The 11,528-nt window shown below is 42.2% G+C and overlaps 1 protein-coding gene across 1 annotated transcript; it reads right to left on the reverse strand.

Moving 5' to 3' along the window:
• On the reverse strand, positions 1-4,989 carry LOC118941164 (DEP domain-containing mTOR-interacting protein-like). Its single transcript, XM_036952832.1, has 5 exons — positions 4,753-4,989; positions 3,783-3,914; positions 3,586-3,656; positions 3,354-3,458; positions 1-3,169 (listed from the first exon to the last, which is right to left on the reverse strand). The coding sequence occupies exons 1-5, from the start codon at positions 4,769-4,771 to the stop codon at positions 3,041-3,043; spliced, it is 456 nt and encodes a 151-aa protein (XP_036808727.1). The 5' UTR covers positions 4,772-4,989; the 3' UTR covers positions 1-3,040.
• Between the last annotated feature and the right edge of the window lie 6,539 nt (positions 4,990-11,528).

Genomic DNA, 11,528 nt, shown 5'->3' on the forward strand with positions numbered 1-11,528 from the left:
AATGAGTAGGTGTGTCCAAACGTTTGTATGTACCATCAGTCTGTAATGTATTTGATTGGTTGGGTAAGAAATAAAATAATTTCTGGAAAGTGACTTTGTTAAAATGAACTAACTACCTATCTTGACCACATTAAATGTGTTAATGCCTTTCATGATAAGCCCCTATCTGTGTCAAGTTAAGCGGTCAGTGCAATCCGGTATCTTTTGGACGTCCCTACCCTAAACCCTAACCTTAACCATAACCCTTACCGAGCCCTAACCTCAACCCTCACCGTAACCATTTAAAATGTCAACTTCAATGGGGTAGTGACGTCCCAAGGATCCCGGATAGCACAGACCCAAGTTAAGATACAGAAAGTACCACTCACATTGATCATGTTGCAGCAACCTTAATGCAACCTAGCATCTACTTCAAGAGGCCTGTCAGGTTACCCCCGAATTTGCCACTTTGGTGTTATGAGTGGAATGGCACTCTGGTGCAGCCTACATTTTCTTTGAATGAATATCCAATGAAGTTTAATGCTTCACTCAATAAATATAGTATTTTTTATTGAAATGGTTCCAAACACACAGACTCTACTCTTGCTGTTGAAAAAGATAGTAGTTTTGACTTATCTGAGTAACTTCTAGATACTGGAGCTGTTTTTATTAGACCATCTCACAGCAAACTACTTCCCACTCATCGATGGGCAGTTAACACATCATTGACTAAAGGCAGACTGTGACTGAATACAGTATGTTAGCATGGTTAGCCCCATGAAGTTATAGGGTCTACAAGAGCCCCTTGGGCTACACACCTTTCCCAGTTGACCCAATGTCGAATGTGTTTCTACAAGCACAGAGGGGTAGTTAGGTACGCTGAGTTTTATGCATCGCTATGACAGCAAGGTCATGGTCATGACAGAAGTGATAAAGAATCATCTTTTTTTAAATCAATTACCTGTGGAATCCCTCTTCAACTCTTTTTTTATTGGAGGCCCCTTATATGGGGTTAACATTCCTGCAGTTATAGAATTCACAGTTGTTACTGTAGTTACAGTAGGATATGGTTACACTATCACTTCCTCTTTTTGCTTTTGAATATCTTTGTGCGTTCATAATGCTGAGCTCATCACTAGATGGAGTTTGAAGTAGCTCACAATGTCTGCCCTTGACACAAGCCCTGACCCATCTTAAGAGCATTCCATGCTACTGCACTTAAACCCTTGGCCCCTGAACTCTGATGAGGGCAGCAGAGGGGTTATCTTAACATAAGTTTCCTACACTAACAGGCACGAATCTGGATATTTTAGTCATCTGTAGTGATAGCGACCCTACTAATATTGCAGGAAAAATATAATGCAGCTTGTGGTTTGTTATTGTAATATTATTGTGGCAAAAGTGACATCAATCAAACATGACAAACAAAACAACTTCTCAAAGTACTGGAAAGGTATTTACAGTAAAATGCCTGTAAAAGAGATTTGGATATTCAGTCAATGAGATCCAATTGGGAAATATCAGTTGTATATATGGTACATACTGCCACCTGGTGGTCAGAGCCATATAGTCTGCTTACGTGATTGAATGTTGTTATAGTTCACATGCCATCTACAGATTTTATTGCACAATGCACACTCCTTGACCAGATATTATAACCACTTAATCTAGGAATGCCAATATGATCCTGTTGATCTTGATCTTCAATGTTATTTGAACTTTTATTGCAGTTTAAAGTTCCCGTCAGGGTTCAATAAATGCTCTTACTTTATTGCTATTCGATTGAAGCGGTTACATTTCTATCCATAATATTGATTTTCTGGTGATGTTGCTAAAATAATTTGCTTCCGTTGACGTGAGCCCTGATTTTTAACAATAATAAGATTGATTATTTGCAAGTGATGAATCATGTTATTGCTTTAATATCATAAACATTGATTCAAATACACATTTGCTAACATTTTCCATTAAATTACTTTATTTTTATTAATTCATTGGCTAATTGAAATATTTTCACACTGATCAGACGCTAACACAAATTCAGATACTCTTTGCTGGCCTGGTCTGCACTAATACCCTTTAAAGATCAGTTGACCATAACAACTGTTTAGGGTCGGGCTATATGGCTATATGAAAGTACAACTCCTTTAGTGCTTTGGGTCCTTTATACCTTGTGTTAGACTATGTGATCATGCATTACCCTTGACACATTTGACAAAATGCACAATATCACTGCTATAACCTATCTATGTGCATTAACATAACACACGGATTTGTTGTTTCAAAAGAAATTTTAAAAAAGGATTAACATGTTGATAGGCTACTACTGTTTGATTATTTGAACTTTTATCAGTATTGTGGGTTTCCAAAAAATATTGCAGTGGAATCAGAAACCAAGATGACATCCAAGCCTTTTTATGCTGCCAGAAAGTATGTGATCTGCAGTTTGACAGTATTGTGCTATTTTCAGTCCAATATGAATACAAGGTTTAAGTTACTCCTGCTACCAAACTTTAGCATTCAATGCCAAACATATTCCAAGCAAAGCTAAATCATCGAAAGAAATTCTACTGCTCTCAAAAACACCTCTGCCAAGTCACAAAGTGCAGTGTTGTTGACAATATGTGCCACCTCACTTAATCAACAACACCCTAAGTACTTGTCTTTCTAGGAAGGAACCCTCCATTGGAGCAAACGAGGGAGTGGGTGGAAAAGCAAACAGCAGGCGCACAGGTCAAAAGTCTAAACTGCTGTGGGAGAGCAAAAAAAACACAAGCTGTATCCATGTTAACCACGGAACACTGGCCAGAGTCTCAGACTGATGATGTAAGCACACACGGCTTCACAGTGGGGCTCGTCAGGTTTCTGTTGCTTTTACCCCGCGTCTCAAGTCCATCATGTAGCTAAGTCCATTTGGCTCCATATCAAGGTCGTAAGGTATCTATGGATTTATTTCGGCCAATACAGTCCACATTCTTACTCTTAAGCTTTCGACCACCAAGAGCCAATGGGTTACTGAGGCCTTAAGTTGACTGTAACCGAATACAATACAACCTCATCCTCAGCAATCAGACTCCTCCATAACCTCCATGACCACGGTCCGCGATCCAGTGAGGATGAGGTTGCTGACCGTCTTGTAGTCCAGAGACAGGACGTCCAGACCATTGACAGAGACCACAAACTGGCGCACCTGGAAAACGGACTTTGGTGAAATACTGTACGTAATGAAGAGAATTTATGAGAGCTGCACATAGCAGAGGAAGACTTATTATTGTCTCCCAGTATAACAAATATATTGATTTGACAAAGCTATCAACCTGTAAGCCCTGGAGATGCTCTTTGCACTAAATTTCCCACAATGCCATGGTACTCACTTTCACTCCTACTGCTGCTGCAGGGCCACTGGGGTCCACTGCCTGGATATGACATGGTCTACTCCCCCTGACCACGAAGCCCCAGCCCACCGCATCACCCACAATCTGGAGATAGATTGATCTCATGACTTACAAAGGAATAGAATTGTGAAAAAAGGTTATGGATATCATTGATATTTGGTTGTGTTTCATTGTTTTTGCATGAATAAGAGGGAACACTGTGGTAACGTACTGTAAACGTCCTCTTTATGTATGAACCTCCTGGTCTCCGAAGCTCCTCTGGACTTACATGTCTCTTTAGCACTGCCAATGGAACAAAGACGCTGTTAGCAGATTCTCAGTGTCATCACGAACAGTGGTGTTTAAATTGAATCTGTACAGCAGAGAGGACGTGATACAGCTTTAGGTGAAGACCAGAGAGATTCTAACCTGATTTGGGGTTTGACAGCACAGGTGAAGTAGGGCTAAGCATGGGACCTCTGTTACAATACCCGCTGTTGCCACTACTAAAACTGTTATCTTGCCCCCCGGGCACCATCTTTCTTTCCTTAGATGGAGTGACTGAGAGAAAGAGAAGAAGAACATACAGAGATGTCGCACAGAGAGCATAGACATGTTTTATGATTGAGAGTGATTGACAAAGTGTACTGAGAGGAAAAAGCACGAATAGCAAAAGGAGGCCACCATGTTATTCCTTCTGAAATGTCACACACACAGTCACACACTCCAGTTTCAGAACTGTTAGCTGTGCTGTAGTTCCCAGTAGAACACATCAAACACACACCACATACCCCACTGCCTCCCATTTCATATCTGAGTGTTATGAAAGAACAAAGTGTCTTCTGCTAATCAAAAATAGCCACATAATGTGTTGTATGAACACTCCCTGAGTTGATTGATATTACGGTAACACTTCCTGACAAGCTTATATTTATACCAGCCTATGTGGAAGCTATGGTTACTGTACTTAGTTACATAACAATCACCAGCATACTATTATGATGACAATATAGAATAAAGGTCAAATTCACCCCCAGTCAAACTCAATGTAATAATCCTTTCACCTGTGCTGGGTATCTCTTCTAATTTGTAGTTGCATATAATTGGACTAATCTATCATTTTTCATCAATAAAATGGTTCTCAGTCTCACAAAAAAAGGAATAAACATGATCATTTGAAAATACTTAAGAGCACAAGTAGGAGTAAAAAGAGATCCTCAGCCACTTGTGATACCATTGTATTCGTAGCACTCATATAGGTGAACTCAACACCAATGCTTATGATTTAACAAGAGACACAATATTACATTAGCCATAGCAAGTAAACCCAAACAAGTTCAGTAAACCTACAATCTCCACCTTTCACGTATTTGCCTCGCGCAATAAAAGTTGCCCTTACCAGCTGTCCGAGGTCCCATTGTACAATTCACTTCAAAGGTTTACCAGCCAAAGTGCCAAGTAACTTGGGAAGGTTGCTGTCCACAATCTCTGATGATGTAGTCAGCTGTGGTGCTCCGGTATAAATGTTAACTGTTAACCCCCAGAGAGAGTAAACAGTCTAGGCTGGCCGGGAGGGAGTGGGAGGGGTTGAGGGATGACTTGTTGCCAGGCTATCCCAGGGTAGGCAATAAGAGCTGAGAAAGGCATCTTGGGATCACTAATGCTCTTAATGGAGGTAGGGAAAGAAACAGTGGAGTTTTCCACTGGTCACTGTGGTCAGGCAAGGTGGAGTGGAAGGACAGGACATTCTCTATTACACACACACGCACACAAACTGTAACGATTTTTGTTGGTGGAAGGAGAGGAGGACCAAAGTGCAGCGTGGTACACATCCATACTACCTTTTAATCAAGAATGAACACACAAACAAAAACAATACACGACCAGTTCTGACAGGTGCAACAAACACTAACCAGAAAATAACTAGCCCCAAATCATAGTGGGAAAACAGGCTACCTAAGTATGGTTCTCAATCAGAGACAATGATCGACAGCTGCCTCTGATTGGGAACCATACCAGGCCAAACACAGAAATACAAAACCTAGAACAAAAACATAGAATGCCCACCCCAACTCACGCCCTGACCAAACTAAAACAAAGACATAAAAAAGGAACTAAGGTCAGGACGTGACACAAACACACACGCACACACACATTCTCTGTCATGGTACATGGATGAGAGACATGGTCAGTGGGAAGGTTCAACAACATCCATATCAACAATGACTATATCGACAAACAAACTGATGATAATGGCCTAATGATAATGGCCTTCTGTGAGATAAATCAAGAACATTCCTAGCTGTTGACAGCATCAGGTATTTGCCTCTACAAATATAATATTCAATGTATTTACCCAATTACAGTTGAAGTCAGAAGTTTACATACACTTAGGTTGGAGTCATTAAAACTTGTTTTTCAATCACTCCACAAATTTCTTGTTAACGAACTATAGTGTTGGTAAGTTGGTTAGGACATCTACTTTGTGCATGACACAAGTAATTTTTACAACAATTGTTTACAGACAGATTATTTCACTTATAATTTACTGTATCACAATTACAGTGGGTCAGATGTTTACATACACTAAGTTGACTGTACCTCTAAACAGATTGGAAAATTCCAGAAAATTATGTAATGGCTTTAGAAGCTTCTGATAGGCTAACTGACATCATTTGAGTCAATTGGAGGTGTGGAGATTCGCTCTGTCTCCTAGAGATGAACGTACTTTGGTGCTAAAAGTGCAAATCAATCCCAGAACAACAGCAAAGGAACTTGTGAAGATGCTGGAGGAAACATGTACAAAAGTATCTATATCCACAGTAAAACAAGTTCTATATCGACATAACCTGAAAGGCCGCTCAGCAAGGAAGAAGCCACTGCTCCAAAACCACCATAAAAAAAGCCAGAATACAGTTTGCAACTGCACATGGGGACAAAGATCGTACTTTTTGGAGCAATGTCCTCTGGTCTGATGAAACAAAAATAGAACTCTTTGGCCATAATGACCATCATTATGTTTGGAGGAAAAAGGGGGAGGCTTGCAAGCCGCAGAACACCATCCCAACTGTGAAGCACGGGGATGGCAGCATCATGTTGTCGGGGTGCTTTGGTGCAGGAGAGACTGGAGCACTTCACAAAATAGATGGCATCATGAGGCAGGAAAATTATGTGGATATATTGAAGCAACATCTCAAGACATCAGTTTGACCCATTTGCGACCAAGTTAAAGCTTGGTCGCAAATGGGTCTTACAAATGGACAATGACTCCAAGCATACTTCCAAAGTTGTGGCAAAATGGCTTAAGGACAACAAAGTCAAGGTATTGGAGTGGCCATCACAAAGCCCTGACCTCAATCCTATAGAACATTTGTGGGCAGAACTGAAAAGGCATGTGCGAGCGAGGAGGCCTACCAACCTGACTCAGTTACAACAGCTCTGTCAGGAGGAATGGACCAAAATTCACCCAACTTATTGTGGGAAGCTTGTGGACGGCTACCTGAACCGTTTGACCCAAGTTAATAAACAATTTCAAGGCAATGCTACCAAATACTAATTAAATGTATGTAAACTTCTGACCCACTGGAAATGTGTTGAAAGAAAGAAATAAAATAAAGTGTATTGTATCATTTCAATGACAAACCACGATGATCATCAAACCAAGATATCCATTGACCACACACCAACACTGAGTGCATCATGATCAGTAGTATAACATGATGACCTCTATTCTGTGGCTCCTTTGCTCCTTTAAAATGTCAAACTTGATTTGCCTTAAAGAAAAATGCACCAGCCCCTATAAGAAAATGTCCATCGTTATAATCCACATAATAATTCACATTTTCTGTTGCTGCAGGATTATTTTCCTGCTGTAGCAAATGGGCTCAAATTCAGATCCTACGTCTGTAGACTTAGAGCTCCATTCAATAAATCCCAAATGTAGCACTAAGCTCTTTCCCCGTATGTCCCCAAATAAAACAACACAATGTTCCTGGATATTATATTACTATTAGTAACAGTTAGGCTCTGCACAAAGGTAGATGCCTCCGGATTTCCGAAAACGTAGTGTGTGTGTGTAACTGTGCACACACTCTGCTTAAGTGATAATGCCCTAGAAGACGGTGTTTGGAGAGTATATATATATATCCTCCAAACACTGGCTTTGAGGGGATTATCACTTTTATTTTGATGAATTTATTCATAATATTTCATCCTTCCACAAGATATAGTCCTGACACAAGTCTTGGGTTGCTTCCCAAGCCGGTCGGTCGTTCATTCTATCGATTCAGTTGATTCTATCTTTCTGTTCTGTATCTATGGACGCGACACAGTTGTTAATTCTAAATGTTCCATTGCCATACTGGCGGGCAATGTTCTTATCCTTTGCTTACTAGCTAGCCAGCTACGGCTAATTTACAGTCACTTCAAACAGTATAGCTGGAAAGGCCGCAAACTAGCTGCACTTCGTTTGTTTGACCTTTTTTCAATTGACATTTCTTTGTATATAACCATAAAAATTATGCCAGCTGATTCATGACTGGCTGAGACACAACTGGCTGAGAAATGCTGCCTGTCCGTCTGTCTCGTCCTGACTCCCGGCACGTTCATTACTACGGGACACTAGAGATCGATTTTAAATATTGAAACAATGTTGCAAATGTCAGAGAGATAGATAGCAAGGTTTATACAAATCTCTGCTGTTGAACACTAAATGTTAGTCTAAAAGAAGCGTGAGATAATGTTCAAGTTTATAAATTGCCTGGCTGGGCTGATGAGACAGTGGATTGCGCAGTCAGATGGAACAGAGTAAATAGACATTTTAATGTTGTAGATTTAGACGGCGGTAACTTTTGGAATAGACACCGGCTGGAATATGCTTTCAACTAATCAGCATTCAGGATTAGAACCACCCGTTGTATAATAGTAAATACACTTGCTATGGCAGGTTTGACTGAATTCACACTGTACAGTACAGTACGTACCATACTGTGTGTCCCAACTTCCTTCATGTACTATACTGTCGGTGTCCCAACTTCCTTCAAGACATGTCTCTGTCTGTCCCCAGGTCAAGATGACCATAAAAGCCTGCACTGAACAGTGACAAAAACATAGAAGATAAGCTCAGTTTACAGAGCTGCAAGATGACCATACAGACAACATGACAGTATTACAACATCTGTACACCACATCTGTCATTGGCTTCATCAATAAGTGAATCGATGACGTTGCCCCCACAGTGACCGTACGTACATACCCCACCCAGAAATCATGGATTACAGGCAGCATCCGCACTGAGCTAAAGGCTAGAGCTGCCGCTTTAAAAGAGCGGGACTCTAACCCGGAAGCTTATAAGACATCCCGCTATGCCCTCCGATGAACCATCAAACAGGCAAAGCGTCAATACAGGACTAAGATCAAGTCGTACAACACCGGCTCTGATGCTCGTCAAATGTGGCAGGGCCTGCAAACCATTACAGACTACAAAGGGAAGCACAGCCGAGAGCTGCCCAGTGACACGAGCCTACCGGATGAGTTAAACTACTTCTATGCTAGCTTCGAGGCAAATAACACTGAAACACGCATGGGAGCACCAGCTGTACAGAAAGACTGTGTGATCACTCTCTCCGCAGCCGATGTGAGTAAGTCCTTTAGACAGGTCAACATTCACAAGGCCGCAGGACCAGACGGATTATCAGGACGTATGCTGTGAGCATGCGCTGACCAACTAGCAAGTGTCTTCACTGACATTTTCAACCTCTCCCTGTACGGGTCTGGAATACCAACATATTTTAAGCTGACCACCATAGTGCCTGTGCCCAAGAACACTAAGGTAACCTGCCTAAATGACTACCGACATGTAGCACTCACTTCTGTAGCCATGAAGTGCTTTGAAAGGCCAGTCATGGCTCACATCAACACCATCATCCCAGAAACCCTAGACCCACTCCAATATGCATACCGCCCCAACATATCCACAGATGATGCAGTCTCTTTTGCACTCCACACTGCCCTTTCCCACCTGGACAAAAGGAACACCTATGTGAGAATGCTATTCATTGACTACAGCTCAGCGTTCAACACCATAGTGCCCTCAAAGCTCATCAATAAGCTAATGTCCCTGGGACAAAACACCTCCCTCTGCAACTGGATCCTGGACTTCCTGACGGGCCGCCCCCAGGTGGTAAGGTTAGGTAACAACACATCCGCCATGCTGTTCTTCATCACAGGGGCCCCTCAGGGGTGCGTGCTCAGCCCCCTCCTGTACTCCTTGTTCACTCATGACTGCACGGCCAGGCACGACTCCAACACCATCATTAAATTCGCTGATGACACAACAGTGGTAGGCCTGATCACCGACAACAATGAGACAGCCTATAGGGAGGAGGTCAGAGACCTGGCCGTGTGGTGCCAGGACAACAACCTCTCCCTCAACGTGATCAAGACAAAGGAGATGATTGTGGACTACAGGAAAAAGAGGACCGAGCACGCCCCCATTCTCATTGACTGGGCTGCAATGGAGCAGGTTGAGCGCTTCAAGTTCCTTGGAGTCCACATCACCAACAAACTAACATGGTCCAAGCACACCATGACAATCGTGAAGCGGACACGACAAAACCTATTCCCCCTCAGGAGACTGAAAAGATTTGGCACGGGTCCTCAGATCCTCAAAACGTTCTACAGCTGCATCATCGAGAGCATGGTTGCATCACTGCCTGGTATAGCACCTGCTCGGCCTCCAAACGCAAAGCACTACAGAGGGTAGTGCGAAAGGCCCAGTAGATCACTGGGGCCAAGCTTCCTGCCATCCAGGACCTTTACACTAGGCAGTGTCAGAGAAAGGCCCTGAAAGTTGCCAAAGACTCCAGCCACCCTAGTCATAGTGCTCTCTCTGCTACCACACGGCAAGCGGTACCAGAGCGCCAAGTCTAGGTCCAAAAGGCTTCTTAACAGCTTCTACCCCCAAGCCATAAGACTCCTGAACATCTAATCAAATGGCTACCCAGACTATTCACATTGCCCCCCCCCCCCCCCCCCCCCCCTCTCCACACCACTGCCACTCTCTGTTGTTGCATAGTAACTTTAATTAACTCAACCTACATGTACATACTACCTCAACTAACCGGTGCCCCCGCACATTGACTCTGTACCGGCACCCCCCTGTATATAGTCTCGCTATTGTTATTTCACTGCTGCTCTTTAAGTACTTGTTACTTTTATCTCTTATTCTTATTCTTATTCTCTTATTCTTATCTGTATTTTTAAAAACTGCACTGTCGGTTAGGGACTCGTAAGTAAGCATTTCACCTGTTGTATTCGGCGCATGTGACTAATACAATTTGATTTGATTTAATTTGACAACATGACTTACTGTTTATCAGCACGTGTCCTACATTGGAACCACAAATTCAGTTTATATTTGTCCTTGCTTTGTATCATGTGTAACAGAGTCCATCCCTGCTATAGGCCTACATGATAGCAATGGCAGGCGCACAGTGTCATTTCACAGTAATTTATACAGCGAGGCTTGTTTCAACAGTCAACACGTGCCACTTCTGTTTGTCTTATACATGGTTAATCATTTGCCATTTAAGGTCAGTTGACAGACAGTTGAAGGAATGACACAATTGTCAGGAGACAATGGTTGGTCAGTTGGAAGTGTGGTGTTTCGATCAGGTTTCAGTGTAGCGCTCGACAGTCCCAGGGTTGGTGACCACTGTTATGATGCTTTTGTATTATAGATAACATTGCCATCGTCTGGCCATAGACAGAGTAACAGTGATGCATTCAAAAAATGATTACCATTTTGTTGATCATAATCAGTGGAGGCTGGTTGGGGGAGCTACAGGAGGACGGGCTCATTGTAATGTCTGTAATGGGATAAATGGAACAGTATCAAACATATGAAACCACACGTTTGACTCTGTTCCATTTATGTCATTCCAGCCTTTACAATGAGCCTTTCCTCCCATAGCCGTTCCACCAGCCTCCCCTGATCATAATAAAGTGCTAATAATGCAATCATAGTTTGTAATTCTCTGCTAGAAACTTTTCAGTTTGATAACACTCTTTGAAGTTCAATATATTCTTTAGGCTTTTTATTGGGTTGTAAGAAAAAACAATGTCCTCTACTTTCGCAGACAGTCTCCATCCAAGATCTTTATACTAGTTCGGTGG

The sequence above is a fragment of the Oncorhynchus mykiss genome, chromosome 18 (assembly GCF_013265735.2).
Source record: "Oncorhynchus mykiss isolate Arlee chromosome 18, USDA_OmykA_1.1, whole genome shotgun sequence".
In the NCBI taxonomy this organism is placed as follows: domain Eukaryota; kingdom Metazoa; phylum Chordata; class Actinopteri; order Salmoniformes; family Salmonidae; genus Oncorhynchus; species Oncorhynchus mykiss.

Excerpts from the sequence above, each read along its gene's own strand:
- LOC118941164 (XM_036952832.1), bottom strand. Across the intron at positions 3,657-3,782 it reads GCTGTCAAACCCCAAATCAG|TGCTAAAGAGACATGTAAGT; the intron begins GTTAGAATCTCT and ends TTCCATTGGCAG. Across the intron at positions 3,170-3,353 it reads CAGCAGCAGTAGGAGTGAAA|GTGCGCCAGTTTGTGGTCTC; the intron begins GTGAGTACCATG and ends TCCGTTTTCCAG.